This window comes from Pseudopodoces humilis, chromosome 16, assembly GCF_049639895.1.
Source record: "Pseudopodoces humilis isolate 2021_Gansu_Grassland_sample_001 chromosome 16, ASM4963989v1, whole genome shotgun sequence".
Taxonomy (NCBI): Eukaryota; Metazoa; Chordata; class Aves; order Passeriformes; family Paridae; genus Pseudopodoces; species Pseudopodoces humilis.
Window position 1 is genome coordinate 17,970,228 of NC_142215.1, and position 20,528 is coordinate 17,990,755.

General features: G+C 55.8%; 1 protein-coding gene across 7 annotated transcripts in view; it reads right to left on the bottom strand.

Moving 5' to 3' along the window:
* LINGO1 (leucine rich repeat and Ig domain containing 1) overlaps positions 1-20,528 on the bottom strand; it is a 153,077-nt gene that overhangs the window by 11,691 nt on the left and 120,858 nt on the right. The window contains exon 1 of one of the 7 annotated variants that reach the window (XM_005521386.3): positions 5,344-5,472. The exons of the other annotated variants lie outside the window; for them this stretch is intronic. Coding sequence (XP_005521443.1) covers positions 5,344-5,349 — 6 coding nt within the window. The 5' untranslated portion in view covers positions 5,350-5,472. Of the gene's footprint in view, positions 1-5,343; positions 5,473-20,528 lie in introns of those variants that run through there. 7 annotated transcript variants of the gene reach the window in all.

Consider the following 20,528-nt stretch of genomic DNA (forward strand, 5'->3'; position numbering starts at 1 on the left):
GTAGACCAGATGGATCTGGCTCCCTGTGACTATTCCCAATCCAAAGGAGGGGTGGGGAATGGCTGGGTTTGGGTATGGGAGGGAGAGGTTTGGCTGCTGGAGGGTGAGAAGTGCCTCTGGAATACTCAGGCTTTGCTCACCACCCCCAGGTTGCCTCTGAGGTCTAAATCAGTTGTTTCCCATTTCACACTCGACATCTCAAATCCAAACAAAGAGCTGAAAGAATAGATCATGTCAAAATATTTCTGCTTCTCCCTCCTACGAGAATTCCCCATCAGAGACCAATCCAATTAAGGTGCAGGTTATGAAATTAACCATAATTACCAGAGTGATATTTAATGTTTTGCATTCTGATGAAGAAACTGAATGGAATTAACAAAAAAAAAATAAAAATAGTGTGCCCTACTGATATAACTAAGAGCAGTATAGGGTGGGGAGGGGAAGGGCTGCCAGGGAAATGAGGGCTGTGTGGGGTGGCAGGGTGCATCAGGAACCTTACAGCCCCAAGGGCAGGGCTGGGTGCTCAGGGGCACATTCCCCAGAGAACCACGGCCAGCCTGTCCCCCAGAGCACAGCTCTGCCCAGTCTGATGGCAACCACAGGCATTTTGCCATTTGAGCATCCCTTGGACAATGCTGGCCACAGGAATCATGTCCTGGGAGGCACAGGCCAATTCTGCACCTCCTCACTCTGTCCCTGCTCCCTGTGGGGACCCTCCAGCTCACCCAAGGACTGTCCCCACCTCCAGACAATGACCCCAGCCCTGAGACAAAGGACACAAGTGCTTCAGTGGGGAAAGCTTTTGGTCTCTGCGAGGATACTCCTGTGGAGCCCAGGAGAGGAATGCTTCTTGTACACATGTCCATTGCAGGATGCCAAGGCACTGACCAGCTTGCAGAGATGTGAATAAAATGATGGAAAAAACCATGCAGGATGGTTAAAGAGAACCACTTCTGTGCTTAACCATGGGAATGAGCAAAACGAAGCCAAGTTCCCCAGCCACTGTGACAGGGACACTGAGCTGCTGCCCTGCCTGATCCTTACTCAGGTAGGAGATGCTGTCTGGATGGGGTACAGGCCTGGGGAGGGCAAGAGATGGTGGCCAAGATGTTGGTGAGGCCAGAGGGAGGACAGAGCCACTGGTGGGGCTCATGGCAGGGCTCCCCCAACACAGCCATGCTGCACCAATATTCTCCATGCATCCCGCGCAGGCCCAGACAGGTCCCATTGGCCATTCCTGATTGCGGTTCCTGAAAGGTGGGAATCACCCAGCAATCACCCCAGAACAATGGCTGGGGTCTCTACTCAAGGCTGGGCACTCCCCCTGCTGTCCCCTCTTCTTGAGCCAGACTGGTGTGGCCTCCTGCCCTGCCTGGGCTGAAGGGGAGATGATGATGTCACTCTCGGTGACATTTATCAGCATTTATTCAATTTCCTGGGTCAAACTGACAACGCTGCTCAGACACAGCCACCTCTGTACGACCCAGCTTTCTCCTGGTGACAAGGGGACAGAGGCTACACCATGCTGCTGACAGTGCCTGGGGGCTGGGGAAGCACTGGGAAGGGGGGACTCTGGCTGGTGTTTGTCCCCCAAGTAAGCCCCATCTCCAGACACCCCTCTCCCCCTCAGTATCACACATGCCCTGGCACTGCCCAACAGGCAGCAGGTTCAAACAGCCACCAGCAATGGATGTGAGTAAGGCACATCCCCAGGCACGGTCACAGGGTGCTGGGACACAGCAGAGGCAGAGAGATCTCCAGCCATTCCCTGCCAAAAGCTCCCATTTTTACTCTCCTGGATAGAAAGAAAGTGGAAAAAATTGACAAAAAAGAAAATTGAGGTCATGGCCTTCCACTTCTTTCTCCCTTTGTTTTTCTTGGATTGTTTGATTTAAGCATTTAGAGCCCTATTCTCTCTCATCCCAGACTTCCCTGCTACCTGAAAAGCTCTTCTGGCTTTTTTCCCACCAAAAGCCATGGTAGGATGAGCCCTGCCTGAGGTTCAGCAGAGAACAGAGGAGAGCTGCTGACTCAGTGCACTGGCTGTGTTGGAGAGACCAAACACCCACCCTGACCAAGCTGTGAGTTGTGTTTTCCACCTGAATGTTCACAGAGATGTGCCCATTGCCAGCTCTGCCTCCAAGGACAGGGTCCCGCCAAATAGCAGCAACCAGTGGTCATCCAACTTACCTCATCAAGCTCCAACAGGTTGTGTTGTGTTATATAATTCAGCAACTGTAATTACACTATAATTGTGGTGTTATTATAAAGTCATTTATCAACCCCTGAATTAAAGCCTCAAGTTAGAGGATTTTATACTTGTCACTTACATGGAGCAGTACTAACTTCAGCAGTGCTACTGTGGCTACGTGAAGCAGGATACTAAAGAAAACAGAAGTCCTTCAGTGATGCTGTTAACCTTCCAGGAAACAGTGGTAATTAGAGGTATCACACAGTAATTACATTACAGGTGTAGAATAACTGCAGCACAGTACGCTGTTACAGTGGTACAGCCATTTGTTTAGTAATTAATCCGTCCACAAGAAGGCCTGGAAAACCTGACTCTTCCCCAGGAGCTGTAAAAGCAGCGTCACTGTCTCCTCCAGTCACCTCCCGCCCATCCCACGAGACCCAGCGAGAGCTGGGGCTGCGTGAACACAGGAGCAGGCAGGTGCTATGGGGAAAACTCTCTGTGGGAAGACATGGAAGCTTTAGCTGAGGGCGCATTTCCTTCTTGGCCCTGCTCATCATCTGAGAGCTCCAGAGGCCCCCTCTCCTCCATGGCATTCAGCAGCCGTGCCAACGGGATCCAGGAAAGAGCCAGGAGCAGCATGTGAGAAGGCACAGCCAACCTAGACATGTCCTCCTACCGCACCCCAGCCACTCTGCTGGATGGGCAGAGGGCTGAGTGGGGCTTTGGCACCGGGAGAGGGAGCTGCCCCTCTGCTCCTGGCACCGGCACAGCTGTTCTGGCCATCTGTCTCTGCAAGAGGTCCAGGACAGAGACAAAGCGTGCTCTTGGAACCAGGGGAACGGACAGGGAAGAAGCAGGGGAAGAAAGGTTTGGGCAATGATGCTGGCTGGGATAGCTGGTGTTGAGGTGGGGAAGGGCTGTGAGAGGTGCTGATAGCAGCTGTAAGGTGGGAACGGGCTAGGGCAGCTGTCATTGGGGATAGGCTGGGATAGCTGCTGTGAGATAGGGATGGGCTGGGATAGCTGCCTTTGGGTGAGGATGGGCTGGGATAGCTGCCTTTGGGTGGGGATGGGCTGGGATAGCTGTCTTTGGGTGGGGATGGGCTGGGATAGGGGCTGGGATAGCTGCCTTTGGGTGAGGATGGGCTGGGATAGCTGTCTTTGGGTGGGGATGGGCTGGGATAGCTGTCTTTGGGTGGGGATGGGCTGGGATAGCTGTCTTTGGGTGAGGATGGGCTGGGATAGCTGCCTTTGGGTGAGGATGGGCTGGGATAGCTGCCTTTGGGTGAGGATGGGCTGGGATAGAGGCTGGGATAGCTGTCTTTGGGTGGGGATGGGCTGGGATAGAGGCTGGGATAGCTGTCTTTGGGTGGGGATGGGCTGGGATAGAGGCTGGGATAGCTGTCTTTGGGTGGGGATGGGCTGGGCAGTCCTGTACGGTCTGTGCAGGCCCTGTGCTGGAAGACATGGCCAGAGGCACGGCCACACTGCTGCTCCACAGCCATCTCCAGCGTGAAGGTCAGGTCAGGGCTGCTACAAGGTGCAGAGCAGTGAGGAGATGGTTGAGGCTGGCAGGAGGGCTGGGATGGGGCTGTGGAAGGGATATCACTGCAGAGCCACAGCCGGGCTCTGGGAGGTGGTGCGGAGAAAGGGGAGATGGAGGGAGACCCACGGAGTGGGGCTCTTCCTGGGAATGCATGAACTTCCCTCCGTGAGTTGAGACCCCAGAGAGCGGCAGGGCAGTCACAGCGATCCCCTGCTGCCGGCCAGCGGCGACAGCCGTTTGCTGGAAAGGGCGTTCGCCGGGAAGAATCGCGGATGGCGATTGCTGGGGCGGCAGCTGGGGCAGGGACAGGCAGGGAGAGGCAGCGGAGCCTCGGCGACGCCAACCAGCCCGAGCAAACCCGATCCCACCAGTGCCCACGCTCACCCGCTGTCCCTCCCTCCTCGTGCAAATCACTTTCGCGGCACCAACACTCCCGTTCCTCCTCGGAGGTGGCATCTCCAGCACCCGGATCGAGTCGTGCCTCTACCCGTCACACGGGGCTATTTATACATCCAAGGCGCAAGGTGAAAAACCCAATAACCTACACACAATAACGGAGAGCAACAAGCGCCGGCACCTCCCGGGAGGGCTCCCAGAGCCCTTCTCCCAAACAGGCTCCTGGACATCCTCGCAATCCCCCGCTGCCCTGTGGAGCTCCTTTAACATGAACCACTTCTTTTTTCTGCCAGACACAAACCGAGGGCAGAGCCCGCGCCGGCAGCCTGACCCTGGCCCAGCATCTCTGGGTTTGCTCCTGGCTCCAGAGTGTGGGGCTCAGCCCAGACAGGGCTTCAGAGCCCCCAGAGCCCTCTCGGAGTCTGAGGAATCGCCCCACTCGGCATTAACTCCCCACGTCCCCGACTCACCTATCTCCAGGCTGGGGGGGCTGGTGATAGAGAGGTGAACCCCTACCCTGGAAAATACCCCCTCCCCATGACTCCTGCCTCCAGTCTGGTCGCTCAGGGCTGGAGAGCTCTCCCTGCCCGTCTTTAACCCTTAATGCCTCTGCTTTGGGGATGGGCAGAGGAACAATTCCTCCTCTTGAGTTAACCCTTGCTGGGCAGGATATGGGCACAGCCAGCTTAAGGCTGATCCCTGCTCTCCTGCCAGTCCCGGAGGGTAGCGCTGTCCAGACTATCCGTTCCCTACCTGAACAAGGCATCTGCTCCAGGCCGGCCAATTCACCCGGGAACTACCGGGAGAAGAGGATACTCCCTATCAGGATACAGCCTCAGTCCCGCCGAGCCCCAGCTCTCTCGCTGGGGCCCCGGCTCCGCCCGGTCCGTAGCTCCCGCAGGGGCTGCGCCGAGGCTGCGGGAACGGTGCGGGGGTGCGGCGAGGAGATGGCCAGAGGGGAGCGCCCGGGCAGAGCGGGGCGGGAAGGCGGCAGCATCCGCACCGGCAGGGCTGGAGGGCGGCAGCTCCCGGAGCACACGGCTCCCCCGCACCCTGGGGCACGCACCGAGTTCCCAGCCCCGCTCCCTCCGCGCAGGGTCCGGCCCCGGGGGGGCGCGGCGGCGCCGTCCCGGGGCCACGGAGCCCCGCTCCCCGCCTCGCCGGTCCCGCCATCCCCGTGGCTCGCTCCGGTTCCCCGTCCCGCTTACCCGCATCTCATCCTCGCCCGCGATCTCCTTCGGTCAGAAATGGCATCTCCCCCGGCCCCCCCGCCAAACCCCCACCTGCAGAAGCGCAGCCCCCCCTCCCCGCAGCGACAGCACGACCGGCGGCGGCGGCGCCCCCGGGGCCGGCCCGCCCCCCAGTCCCGCGCCCGGGGGAGGGAGGGCCGGGCCGGGCCGGGCACGGGGCCCCGCCGGGGCCACCCTAGGGCCGTACGGCCGGCGGCTCCCTGCCCTCCGCGCCCGGGCGGCCGGCGGCGCTTCGGGGCGGCGGCATCGCCCCCGCGGGCGGGCGGGCGGCTGGCTCGGCCCGGGCTCCGCACGCCCGCTCGGCCGGCCGGGTCTGCCGCGGCGGGGCCGGGCTGGGTGCCGCCGGCCCCCGCCTCCCCTCCGGGAGGAGCCGGCGGCGGGCGCGGGGCGGTGCGCGGAGCGGCGGGCACGGCAGCGGCGGCCGCGGCCGGTCCCTCCTCCCGCCTCCGCCCCCGCTCCGCGCGGGGGGTGCGGGTCCCCGGGGCTGCGGGGCGGGGGGAGCGGGGATGATCCCCCCGCGACCCGGGGCCGCCCGATGGGGGGGGGACCCCGCAGCCCCCGCCCCGCCGCCGCCGGTGCAGCCTCGCTGCCCGCAGAGGACGGACCGACGGAGCTCTGTCCGTCACCGTCGTGTCGGTGCCCAGCCCTGCCCCTGTCCGCCGAGGGACGGTGCCGGTCTACCCCGGGGATTCCAGACGGTCTATCCTACAGCAGCTACCTCAGCACAGCGTTTTGCTCCTCTTTACAGTGCCACCCCCCCACCCCAGCACGTAAGAGGGAAAGGGCTGCAAGCGGAGAGGGGATGCCTTCGAGGACAGGTCTGGGACCTGGTGATCCCGAAGGCCCCGTCGAAGGATCCGGCACAAGCCAAGCTGGTGGCCTTTCATTCAGGACTAAGTGCACGACTTCCCGAACACTGCCTACCGCTTCCCCCCTTCCATAATGGACACTCTTTATCGAGCAGCATTAGATTTGCCCAGCGCTGGCTCTCACAGCTGAGGCTGATTTCTCCAGCAGTAATGGACACAAACTTTCCTTGTGATGTGCACTTTCCCCTCCTGCTTCCTCTCGGCTGGGCTCTCCTGGGGTGTTTCCTGCTCTGTCCTGCTTCTACCCAGCTGTCCCTGGCTGCCGGCCAAGGCGGACCGAAGGCAGGGGCACCAGGGCCCTCTGCAGTAGCACGGGCTGGGGCCACGAGTCTTTTCACTGGGTCCCATGAGCCTTCCCTTGAACGGCTCCTTGAGCAAGTGGGAGCTTTTGAGCTGGCCCCAGGCCTCTCCTGTGCGATGGCCTACCACCAGCCTGCCATGGAGCGCAGGAGAGGCCATCCCAAGCTCGTGTCCCTGCAGTAGGCTACGAGCAAGCCCCGGGAAGCTCGATCCCCTCCTGGCACTCAGGCAGAGGCTGCTGCCTTCCCGGAGCCCCGTTATCCTCCTGCTTGGCACAGGTGAGCTTCTGAGCAGGGGAGGAATAAACAAAGGGTGGGCACGGTGAATTCGCCAGCTGAGGGCTGAATCACTCCGGCTCTCTGTTCCCACTCCTGCCTACTCCTCGGCTCCCCCAGATCCCGGCTCGGCTGGAAGGGTGGGTACCCATCAGGTGTGTGCCCTGCATGCGCTTGGGCACCCTCATGGCAAGAAACACAGTGGGGTGACAACGCGTGTGTGGCTGCACGAGCTCTCCTGCCATCAAGGAAACTCAGCCTGGCCCCTCTCAGTGGTCCTCAGACCTTTACTCAGTGCGGATCGATGCCTCTTATTGTTATGGCTATGGCAGCGATGCCATCGATGTTAATAGCACTTCACAAACACAGACAAAGCCGGCAATCTGAATGCGGCCAGGAAAAAAACCAAAAACAAACAGAGGACAAAAGACAGGCTAAGAGCTCTGAATGCCGTTTCTAATGCTTCCGCTCCCCTTCCCCCCCTCCCACCCCCCCCCTGTTAAAGCCCCACTAAAGTGCAGGGCACCGCGTATTCAACGGTAAAACTCTGGAAAATTCCTGGAATTGTTGGTGTGTGAGGGAGGAAATTTCACCTCAGCCCTTCCACAAAGACACGGCAAGTACGCCATGCACGCAGCGCTGGTGGCGTGTGAGAGTGATGCTATGCACTGCCTGGAAGCAGGGGGCCTTCCAAGACCGTCTTTCCCACCTCGGCTCCGACGGCCATCCCCACCCTGGGAGCGAGGCAGAGGATGGGGGACTGCCCGTGCAGGAGCAGGGATGAGCTTTTGGGCTAAGATGGCATCCGTGCAATCACTGCTATAGAACAGTTCTCTGCAAACCCTGCCTTTTGTGTACTCTCAGCGTGTGATTCCCTTCCCTGGAAGTGTCCAAGGCCAGCTTATATGGGGTCCTGAGCAACCTGGTCTAAGTGTTTGGAATTAGAGGATCTTTGAGACCTCTTCCAAAGCAAACCATTCTATGGCTCTATGATTTTAGAGCTGGGTGGAGGGACCAGGGGCAGCAGGAAAGGTGAGGGTAGCACGGGTGCCCCAAGAATGGCAGTGGGGCACAGCCCTGGTTTGCTCTGACAGCTACACTGTGCATTTTGGCCAGCAGTGGGGAGAGGCAACTGGAAGGATGGAGAGTACAGGAAGAAAAAAACATCACTGAAAAGCTGCTCTCTCAGCTGGAGCCCCAAGGCCCTTGCCCACAGTGCCAGAGTGTAAGAGGAGCCAGTACAAGCAATTTGCCATTTGGGTTTTTCTCTCTTTAACTCTCAGCCCACCTCATGGGCAACACCTCCTCACCCCAATAGCCTCAAGGACACTTTGGACAAAGGCAGATCCTGGCAGCAACGAACCCTGCTGATCTCTGCCGCAGGAACTGCATTGGCCCCTGCTTGGAAGCCCCAAAGGCTCCCATGTTTCTGCATTTATTGACCCATCATGACTGGTGAGTTTATTGTTCATGTCCCTGAGGTGTTGTAGCATGGGTGACAGTGTGCTGGGGGACCACACAGCCAAGCCTCACTGGAAGCACCATCCCCTTCTGTCCCCACTATGTAGCCATGTGCAGCTGACAGCCTTGCAGATAACACGCCTCTTTTCCCTCTCCCATCACCTTTACTGGCTTCTCCCCCATGTTGTAGAGACCAACTCCAGCTGTTGTGGATCAGCCCCTCAACTGGGTCAACCTCCTTTTCGCAGCATGGAGTGACCCAAAGTGCCCCAGCTTTCCAGGTGCCACTATCCTGTGCTGACCTGTGTGCAGCCCCTGGACGCTGCCAAGCAGCTCGGCTCACACACCCTCACTGAACATGTTCATCTTTAAAACCTGCAGGGAACAGCAAGAACATTTGGGTGTCCATCTGCGGGGGCTCGTCCCTCAGACAGATGCTCCAGCTCTTTGCCACTGCCATCCTCAGATGATAACAGGCTGTGGCAGATGGTTCCCTTCTGTTGGCAGGAGGCAGGAGTTTATCCCCGCTCTCAGCTCCCTCCTGGAGAGGTGGCACCTGCACACTGCATGAGGGACCTGGGCAGTGGGGAACAGACCTGCCCCTCGGGGGAGACACTTGGGACACGCTCATCTCCCTTGCTTTCAGTGCATGTGTCCAGGAACGCCGCAATAAGTCTGGAAAGGGCCAAGCTGGCAGGAGGGAGGTGGATTTTAATTACTCCCATTATTATTATCATTCCTTTTCTTTCAGATTTTCACACTTTTGTCGTAACAAGCTGAGCTGAGAAAATACATGCAAATGCCAGGCAGAGATAAGATGTACCACACCTTGAAGTACTGCCAGCGCTGGCTCTGGGAACGCCAGATCGGCTGTCTGCCCCTCCAGCCTCCTCCCTTTGGCAGCAGGAACGGGGGAGCTTCTGTCCCTGCTCTGCCCCTGCACATCCAGAGAGGAGGGTACCTCATGTGTCCCCTGGGCTCGACCAGGAACCAGCTCCTTGATCCTGCCCAGTCCTAACCAGTCCCTTGAGAAGGCACCAAAAACTCCTAGCTGCTTGGGACAGGGAGGAAAGGTCACCCTGATGTCTCGTGTGTAATACAGACCTCCCCTGCCCTCCTCAGCACTGTGGGCAGCAGGACCTGTTCCTGAGGAACTCTTGTTCCTGAGGAACCCTTGTTCCTGAGGATGGCTGTTCCACTGGGCCCCTGCAGATGCAGTCAGGGAGAAACATGGTCCCAGATCACGTTCTCCCTTGGAGGTGGTGACATTTCAGGGTGTGTGGGGGGAGTGGGACGAAGAGGCAAGGCAGGATATTCCTGCTCCCCCAGCTCCACGGCCATCTGGATGTGTGCTGATGCCTCCTCACAGCAGGCTGAGTCAGTTCAGGGGCTTCTCATTATCAGCTGGAGGGAGTCCAAATTCCGCACTGTATGGCTGCTCCTCAGTGAAACTGAGGATCCTTATCAAGTATTATCATAATGCTTTCTCTCTGTACTGTCTTGTACTGCTCCCTGCTCTGGTCAGCTTATTGATTTGGAGAAGAATGATCCAAAAATTCTTTGACCACCAGCCATTCACTTGGGACAGCTGTGGCAGGAGCCACAAAATGCCCCCCTGGACATGGGTTGGGGCTGGGAGGCCTTGGAGGGGATCCCTCCACTGTCCCCAGGACAGCCTCGCTTGCTGGAGGCTGCAGGCGCATGGCTGGACCCATCTCCAGCTCCCCGTCCAAATGAAAGCAAGGTGAGAGGTAGGAGATGCCGTGCTCATGCCTTGCACATCTCAAACCATGACATGATCTCCATGAAGCTCTGGAGAACAGGGATAAAGAGAAGAAAAAAGCCTTTCTGTAGGCCCCCACAAGCGAGTGCTACTCAAGATCGGGATAAGCTGCTGATACACAGGGTCTGCCCCAGCTCAGCTCATCCACATCTCTGCCAGGGCACTGTCACCACCCCAACACATTGGAATTCTGGGTGTGGAAATTAGGCCTTTCTATGCAATGTTCTGGAATGGAGAGAGGCCACGTGTCCTCATGTCAGCCTGAGTCAAACACTGATAGCTTGACTGCTCTGTCAAGCAGCCCAAACACGCGATGTGAAGGGCTGAGGGAAAAGGCTCCATTAAGTTCTTAAGCCCATTGACACATATATAGAAGGCATTAATAATATCAAGCACCTCAGTGCCTATTGTAGCCCACGTTCAGGAGATGAAAGATAATTTCTGGGACAAGGAATTTATGATAGTGACAGCTTTTTAACAGCTTGGTGTAAGAATAGGAGCTGCACAACAGGACAAAGAGCAATGATTAAAGAATTTGGCACGAAGGAGAGAGGGCTTGGAGAGCTGTGGGTAAGGAGAACAGGAGTCAATTGCCCACACTGGAAAAAAAAAAGGCTGTGCTGGGCATGGAGGATGGGGAGGTGATGTGGGAGCCATCCTGCTGGGGCTGACTCACAAATACTTGACAGCTAAGAGAAAGGGGTCAGGATGCCTGGAGGGGATGAAATGTGCTCCTCACCTTAATGTTTAAAAGGTTTGGCCTCTGCCTGATGTGGCAGGCCATGATGGGCATGGCTCAGCTGGGGCTGCAGCCACACCAGCAAGCGACATGGGGAGAGGCTCAGCTGGGGAGCAGCGAGGGAGCTGAGCTGCACAGCTGGGCACAGGCCAGGGAGCAAACACATCAGTCAGGGAAGCAGGGGTCTGCCATGGGGCAGGCTAAGGAGGGAGCTCTGCTCCCTGAAGGCCAGAGCTGGAGAAGCAGAAGTAGCAGACCCAACAGCAGGACACACTTAGGGTGTAATTATTACTAATATCCTCAGTGTTCCTTTACACACATACGTGCTCCCCTAATGTACACTGCACATGTAAACAGCCTCCTAGTGACATTTGCATGCCCAATTACATCTGCATATAATTGATTTGCATGCACAGTTGGAGGGTGTTTAAAACACTGAAGTGCTTTGCACTTTCCCACAGCCACCTCCCCAAATCCACAAACCCATGCCAAAGGAAAAGCACCTCATGCTGGAGCCAAACCCCACCCCAGCCCCACAGGGCTGTTTGGTGTCTCTCCCTGCGGGGGTGTGCCACGTGCCGAGCAGGATGGGCTCACAGCCATGCCCTTTCCTGCATCTTCATCATCTGCAGCGACCCCAAACCCAACCCCAAACCCAGCCGTAATGTTTGCTGTTTGCTTAGCTCCTGTTAAAAGTGACTGGCACCATTCCAAAAAGGATTAAAAGCAGGGAGTGAGAAACATAAAAGCTCATGTAATTACGTGCAAAAAAGCCCTTTAATAATTTATAGAGGGAGAGGGTAAATATCTTCGTGTGTTATTCAAGTGTAGCTCATTGTCCCGTCTGGCTAATACCCAGCGTACACGCATCACAGGCTTTATCCGGGAGGCTGTTTTGCTTTTAATACCTTCCATAAATTATTGAATTTATAAAGAGGAAAGCAGGTGTCATGTCACTCCTATAAACAGCTCGTTAGTTAAAGCTAACGAACTTGGGGAGCAACGGTTTCCTCGTGGCTTGTCTACCTCCCACCTCGCTGTCTTGTGCTGTCACCTGTGATGCTGCACAGACACTGAGCTGGGGCAGGAGAGTAGTATTTGCCTAAAAAAAAATCTGGCAGCAGGTAGATGGCCTGTGGCACCCCTACCCTCTGGCTTTCTGAGCTCTGCTTGTGCCCTCATGGAGGTGTGAGGATGAAAAGGATCCTTTTTTCCATTCCCAGCTTGCCTGCTGCAGCATCACCACTTCCACGTCACCCGTGGTCTTCTGGGTGCAGCAATGGCCCATCAGCTCCTGGGGGTACCTGAGGATGCTCTGGGCACTGCTCCTGGCAGGAGCTCCGCATGAGGGTGAACTCTGAGGGCCAGGACAGGCCAGGAGGCAGAGATCTCTGTTGCAGGAGGGCTGAGCACAGACCCATGTCACCCTAAAACCCACGCCTGTCCCATTTCCAGCAGCCGAGGGCCAGGTGGAGCAGCCCGAGAGCTGCTCCTGAGCACAGGGGATGTGTTTTCAGGCTGGCTGGGGGAAGCACAGCATCTCCCTGGTTTCTGCTGAACGAGGCAGGGTGTTAGAAGGCCACCTCTAAAAACAGCAGAGGTGTGACTGAGTCAGCAGCACGTGTCTGGGCGAGGGAGTCAGTCCAAGCTCAGGAAAAGCAGCGTGCGAGCGTGGCCACGCAGCCCCCGCCGGGCAGCCGAGCCCCCCTGGGCTGTGCCCCCCACCCCTGCGCTGCAGGACGGAGCTGCTCAGGGAGCAGCTGCTTCGGAGGCTCTGCTTTTGCTTTCACACCCAGGAGAGAGTCACCAAACCCCCACACGCAGCCTCTCCAAATAGAATACATATGCACTGAAGAACAGCCATGGAAAGGGGAGCCATCAGAAGTATTTCAGACAGTTTCAAGTGAGTGCCAAATCTGGGTGAATAAGCTGAACGCAAAGGACCCACGCGGAAAACGCTGCCGGCAGTGCCAGCATCACGACGGGCACAGCACGGAGATGGGGACGCGTGGAGCAACCCAAACTGCGACTGCCAGCAGTGAGGCACGTCCCAGCCTCGTGATGAATGCTGGCCCCTGAAGAACACCCAGTAGGGCCTTGTGGGCATGAGGAGAGGGAACTCAAACTATTGATAATCAATTAACTCCTTCAATTACAGCAGCCTAATGAGGTAGCGCCAAGTCAGCTCTAATGAACATCAGTTTAATAGAGGCAGTTCCTCAGGCGCTGGTTTTTGACTCAATCTTTACAAGGTAGGGAACACCGCAAAAGTATCGAGCAATTAATGTCACTAAATGAACATCCGCTCCCAGCTCTCTGCAGAGCCCGCAGCTCGTGGGGGGCTGTTGTAGCACGGGGTGTCCCTGACCCCTGGGGAGGTCCTGCCTGTGCCCAGCTGGTCCCCAGCAGGGGGATGGGGTGGGAGGTCGCTCTGCTGGCAGCACGGAGCTCTTTTATCCTGGCAGAGAGCGCACGGTTCCTGGGGATGCTGCCGGATGGGTTAGCTGCTGTGAGATGAAGCGAATGTCACTGGGCCCAGCTCTCCCCTAGAGGCAGCTATCTTTTAGGGTTTTTTGGTGACGACAGCGTAAGTGACAAAACAAATGTCACCGCCCGCTGGCCCCAGTGCCTCCCTGGAAACCTGCCGGGCCCCATGTAGCGCAGGGGGAGAAGGGGGGAGTGGAGGAGGGAGGCAAAGCACCATCCCTAACACGTGCCTGTCACGGGGGCTGTGCCAGCACCCCACTGCATCACAGCTTGCAAGCAGGGCCTGGGGAAGCCCCTGCCCAGCAGGACATTGCTGAGCAGGAGCTGGGGTGGGGATCCCCAGGAAAGCCAGGATCCTGAAGGTGCCATCCCTTCGGAAGCATGTGCTGCACCGACCGTGCTGGGGAGGGATTTACATACTAAGGAGCCTTCAGCAGAGTAAAGACAACCTGACATCTATTTTGGGTCTCAAAGCCAAAGGCTGTATTTCAAATCCACCGATCAGGTGAGAATACAGCAAACCCATGCAGAGCAGAGCTGGGAAGGAGGGGGAGCCTCTGGCTCCTGGCAGCATTGCCCACTCTACAGCAAGGGCCCCATGGCAGTGGTCCCCAGCACCCCATCGGCACCCACCAAACTGGGCTTCCAGGGGAAGGGACCCCTCGTTCCCATGGGGGATGATCCCCAAACTCCTGCTGCACTGGGTCTGTACAGAGGGGCCCTTTCAGCATCTAAACCTCCATGGACAGAGACTGCCAGGACCCTGCCTTCACCCAAGGCTGTCCAAAGCTGAACTGAGCTGCTGGAGGGGCACTGGTGGCGCAGCCCCAGTCCCCAGAGACGGAGCAGATGGAGGGCACAGGCCGGCTCCCCGAGCCCAGGTGTGTGGTGCAGGGGCTGCCTGTGCCTCCGGATGCTGTGGCAGATGGAGGTGGATGTAAACTGCCTGTGCTGCCTGCTGGGACCACACAGGGGCTTGGCCACAGCCTCCCTTCCCTGCTGATGGGCTTGGGAGCAGGCTGGGGGAACGGTGGATGGCTGGAAGGGCTCAAATGATAGCAGAGGCACATGTCAGGTAATTCACCCATGTGGATGTGTTTGTGAAAGCTTCTGGGTCTGAGCACTGCTCCCAGGGGTGCAATGTATGGGTAGATAACCTCTGGTCCAGCTTGGGGAGGGTAAAGGGAGAAGAAGACATTCCTGCTCTCTCTGCTACTCCTGGGCAGAGCTGGGCCACACTTGCATGGGAAGGACACGGGAGACCCAGGATCACTGGTTCACGCCACGATAAGCCAGAAAGGCAAGTGCAAGGCAGAGGATCGGAGGGAGATGGAGAGACATGAAGAGATACACAGGGAAGGTAAGAGCCCTGCATGCCTGGTAGACCCACACAAAAAACTGAATTTGGCCATCTCCAGTTCCCATGAACAACTTATCTGAGACCAGTGTAACCAGCAACAGCCCCCAGCTCTTACCAGTCCGACAGTACTGACTACAAATGCCAACCTTGGGGGTATTGGACCCTGTTCCCAAAAGGATCTGCACAGATTCCCCTGGTTCTGTCCAGCCTCTGGATGAGCAGGGAGTGCTTCCAGTCCTCCCAGCGCCCATTCACCCTGCAGTGTGGAGGGGACACAGGGTGCTGGCTGTGTCTGGTCTCCCCCAGACCACTTTGTCACCATTCATAAGGGCCAGAAAAGCTGCTGAGAGTGTCTTTGGAGTGTGAAACACCAGGGGTGATGGGTGCAGGCTGCTGCACTGAGGATGCTCACAGAGCTGCTTTAATGAAACAGCCATGCAGCTCCAGGCACCAGAGATTATTCTCATCTCTTTTCTTGTTTGGTCGACTTATTCAAAGACTGTTAGTGGATTAACTAAAATTCTTACGATGCTGGAGCAGCATCTTTGCAGGAGTTTATGGAGGTGGAAGGGACAGTTTTCACAGGCAGCTTTCATCTTACCCCGCAGCAAGTCTGCAGCTGGGTGGGCTTGCCAGGGGAACAAGATGAAGCTCAGAGTCCTGGCAGCAGCCGCTCTCTTCTCCAAGCTGGCAGTGCTGTAGAGGAATTGTCTGGAGGGCAGCAGTGGCTGGCAAGCCCTGTGGTCCCTCCTGTTCTCTCATGTTTCTCTTGCAGCTTCTGGGCTCCATTTCACAGGGAGGGCTTGGGGACATGGGGGACTGAACCCAGGGATGGGGGAAATCTCTCCACACCTTCTGTTGCTACATCCTCCTTCCCACAGGTAACACCTCCACTGGGGCTGATGCTCTTACAAGCTCTGTTTCCTTGAACAGAAGGTCCCAGGGCTGTGCCCTGGTATCCCCACAGCCGACAGACAAACAACCTCACAGCATCCCTTGTTTTCCCAGGCTGCATTGGTGCGTGTGGCAGAGTCTTCCCCCTTCCCACCCCCTCCTCATCAACTGGCACAGCCCCAGCGGTTTCCCCCAGAGAGCACGCGGTGAGACACAGCATGAAACAACTGCACATAATTAGAGGATTGAATGGGGTATGGGAGCAGAGCAGGGAGCTTGCAACATCCATAAATAGCTCGTCTTGCCGAGCTGCTTAACTCCTTGCTTGTTCTTGCCAAAGTGCAGACCCCAAAGGGATGGTGCCTATGCATGAATAGGGGTGGAAAGTTCAGAAGTGTATTTTTAAACCATTCAAGCCGTACTCGAGCTGAGTGATACGTTATTGTCTCTGTGTGTCACTTGAAATGTCTTATGAATGCAAGAAATAAAAAAAAGCCACCATTTTGCCTCTCTACACTCCCACCCCTCTGCTTCTACCCAAATAATGTCAGGCTAGAGCTGACAGGCGAAAGGAAAGCACCACAGGCTAAGGCTGCCTAAAAGCAGCATGAAAAGCTCTTCTCTGCAAGGAAGAGCCCTGGATTGTGGGGCCAGAGGGCAGCGGAATCAGCAGCAGGAGCAGGCATCCACAGACAGCAGTGCCAGAGCCTGCCAGGAAAATACTGGGGTCCCCAAAGAGTCCCCAGCAAGGACAGCAGGGCTGTGTGCCTAGCAGCAGGGGGTCAGGTGGATATTAGGAAGAAGTCCCTCACCCAGAGGGTGGCTGGGCGCTGGTACAGGCTCCCCAGGGAGGTGGTCACAGCACCAAGCCTGAAAGAGCTCAGGAAGTGTTTGGACAATGCTCTCAGGCATCTGGTGTCACTCTGGGGGATGGTCCTGTGCAGGGCCAGGCGTTGGATTAGATTCTTGTGGGTCCCTCCCAACTCAGCATATTTTGTGATTCTGTGACTGCATCAACTAATTTTGTCTTTTGTCCCATGAGAACAAGGGACTTACCCCTGCTACCCCACCTGGGGTCAGTGTAGGACAGCATCACCTCGGTTCTGCCCATCCCGAGCTCTGGGGCCCCTCTGGGTGGCTGGCACTTGGTGACAGTGAGAGTCCTCAGCTCCTGGGGCTGGCAGCCAGCCTCAAGCTGTGGTTGGAGATAGAGATCCCAAAGAGTTTGACAAACAGCTGGAGCCATGGTGAGATACAGTGGGACAGAGGGAAAACAAACCAGAAACTCACTGGGAAATCATTTTTCTCCTAAATGGGGCAGATATAATTAAGCAGCACGGGCTTTATGAATGATAGCAGCTCTGCCTTGAAACACATCATTACCTCTCTCTGTTAGAGCAGTGTTTTTAAATACATATTTCCTCTTCCAGTGCTAGAGGAGAAGGCTCTGTGGCTGGGATGCTGGAATATTTTGCTAATTACCTCTTACTTCACCTAGTGGCACTAGTGCTGATCTCTGGCTTTCCTGTGCACACACCTCTGCTCCAAACCACTGCTGGCCACTCTCCCCTTCCTCTCCCTCTCTGCCACCCCGGATACCAGAGGGGAAGACGGCATTGAACCTGGATCCTCCAGCCCCAGAGGGTTTGAGTCTCTCTGTGCCAAAGCTGCCTGAGATCCCAGTGCCAGAGGTCACCCCAAACCCCTCTACCCAAGCTATGTGAGCCCCTCACCATATTGTTTTCCTTGTTTTACAGAACCTGGGGCTGAAGGGGAGGAGATATTTCACTGAGTTGACCCAAGCTGGTCTCCCCCATTTGGCACCCTTTACACCCAGCAGGGTCTGGGTGCTCCTCTCAGTTTGGTACAATTTAGGCCCTTCTGTTCCCGGACAAGTCCCCCAGCCTATGCCATGTCTGCCATGAATACTCACTGCAATGGATTAGAGAGACCCGAGCAAGAACGAAGGGCTTTTGTACTAGAAATTGAAAGTTGATGGAGTGTGTCATAGGAAAATGACAACAACCTACTGTACCTCGAAAGACAATTATTTTTCCCTCATTGGAAGTGATTGAATTTCTCCATCAGTGACACTACCAACATCGTTGACACCAACAGGTCTAATGGAAAGGCTTTTCCCCAGCTGCACACCTGAATTTTCTTACACCTGCTCTCTCCTCCCTTACCTGCTCTGCTTCCTACACTTTGGCAGGACATGCTCAGGACATGCCCATACAGAGACCACCCTCAGCTGGGTGTGCTCTCCCTCCCCATCCCCACACTCCTGCAGACCCTTGCTTCCCTCAGTTCTGCTCCTCTGGACTAATTCTGAATATTCTGTGACTCTGTGAATATGCCAGGGCTGGAAATCACACTATTAAATCATGTTGCTTCACTGTGACCAGCTGTGCTAGCAGGACCTGCACCACAGTACTGGGGCCATGCTCAGTGTCTGATGTAGGTACTCACACTGGCAATAAAAAAGAGCTGGGAGACATGGTGACCTTTCTAGAGATGGGGAAAAGGGTCAGGCAGCACCTCAATCTGCTGTGGGACTGGAGGGTTGGATAGCACCCTGGAGAGCTGGCTCTCCCTGCAGACCTGGAGCACCATGTCCTGGGCATTTGTGTGGATGCTGGCCTGGGGACACCCAGGGTGAAAGGCACAGCCAAAAGCCCCTTCTTGGAGTGGTTTTGGCCCAGAATCTGGAGTAGCACAAGCCCCAAGAGCTTTGGGATAGGTTCCTGTGTGTCCCTGGGGCACAGCTGTGCTTTCCATGGGCTCCTTCCCATTCCCAAGGTGCTTCCTCTGCAACCCAGCCTGAGTTACTCCCTGCTGGCAGAGGGCCAACCTGGTTTATTAAGACACACGAACTAATGAAGGAGCCACAGTGAAGCACAGGAGCCTGCTACATCCACCTGCACTGGGAGCTGTGCAAGGCTCCCCACAAGCCTCATCCTTCTCCCAGCAAAGACCAAACCCTGAAAGCCTGGGGAGCACAGGAGGGTGCCACCACCCCACATGCCTCTTGGGGGGACAGTGGTGACAGCAGGACCACGTCCACACTGTGCAGGGTGAAAATCCCAGCGGGAAGGATCGGGAGGGCAATGGCAGGCTGGGATGAGTGGTGAGGCTGGCACAGGCAGGACGTCACCTCGCCCGCTCCGTGGGTGCCACGCGAGTCGGGACCGAGGAACACGCACGCTCCGGTGGCATTCAGAGCCCCATATGTTGTGTGGGCTGGGAGCACATATGTTAGATACACACACATCTACGTGTGCCTGCGTATATATATACACAGACATACATGAGAGAGACTATTATAGATACAGATTTACATATACAGTCAACACCAGCAATTACTGCAGGATTTTGAAGACAGCAGAATCAGCCCCAGATACCAGAAAATGCCTATCTTTATCCCTGCCCTCTGAGCCTGTGCCTTTGGTTGGGCTGGCGAATGCCACGTGCCACAGCCCCAGCTGGGGAGGGTGCTGGGGGGAAGCAGGGCTGCCCATCTCCCACACCTGCACTCTGCACAGTGCCCCAGGAAGGAGCAAAACACCTTCCCTGGCCATGGACAAATCCTCTGCCCAGCACCCAGCAGGGATCCAGGAGGATACATCTGCCCAAACACAGCCTGCATCCATGGACAAGCTGGATGAACTGCTGTATCGCTAACGGAGAGAAAAGACCTCTCAGGGGCAGGATTAATCTCATTCTAAGGTGGCTGCCTGAGAAAGGTCAGATGAATTTTGCCTGGACATGCCTTTTTTCTCCCCACTGACTATAAATGTCATCCACCCAGTGGGCTCCAAGGCAGGTACCTACAGAGAGGCCACATGCAGACACGTAACGGGGATTCAAGTCCATAGTTGCTGCCCTGGATCAACCCTGGTGCTGCATACATCCACAGGCAGGACAGGGAGACAAACCCAGCTTGGGATTTGAGACCCTGAGATTTCTTCCAGACACACAGCTCAGCTGGTAAAAAGTTCATCTTGGTAACTGAAACTTCCATTCATTGTCTGCTGTAGCCCCAAGCAGCATCACCCAGCTGTAAAGTACTTCAGAGTTGACTCAATGTCACATTTAAGTGCTGGATGCATCAGAATTCAGGATGCTTCAGAAAGGTTATGTAAACCATTACATCAAATCCTGGGAGAGTTATTAAGGTGAGCGGCAGAGCATGGGAGAATGGGTGATTATCTCACAGCAGTGCTGTGTAACCACACCAGCAATGGGGCCAACAGAAGGATGTAATTCATTCTTCTTACAAGCCCAGTTTTGTTTCCCCCTAATGTGTCTTAAAAAAAAATAAAAAAATCTGTCCACCAAAGAATTCTCAACTCTGGAATATAATCATTCAACAGTCTCCAATTAAGCAACTAAGGCACTGGGGAGATAAGAAGGTATGAAAGAGGGAAAGTTTCCAACTATTGGGCAAGTCTTCTATTCCCCCTCCCCCTTTTAGAAACGCCATATTTCAAATTCAGTGTGGTCTATTAACTCCAAATTTATTTTATTCATCTGAACTTGTGCCTTTGAGGACTTGGGGGAGGCCTGCATGGTTAATTTTGGAGTTATTTTCTACGGACTCTTGAACCTCTCAGAAGCGTGTGGGTTCTCCAGGGAGGCTCTCCAATTGGCAGAACTTGTCCTCAAGGACATGAAAACATCTGCAGGGGCCTGCAATTTTTCAGAGTTTGGAACAGATCCAGGTAGATTGAAAGACATTTAGAAATCTTCAGGATCAGCAAATGTATTTTGTAAAGCACAGAGCTGACCTGTTTGGGTTAAATAATGGTAAGAATTTTGTGGGGGCAACACATCTGGGAATTGCAGGCCCAAAGCAGCCAGCTGAAGGACTAACATTAAGTCAGGAGTTATCACGCTGAAAACCTTTGGTGCTGGTGGGGTAGAGTAGCCAAGAAATGCTAATTATAACAATATCCCTGATGGACATCCTGCAGCA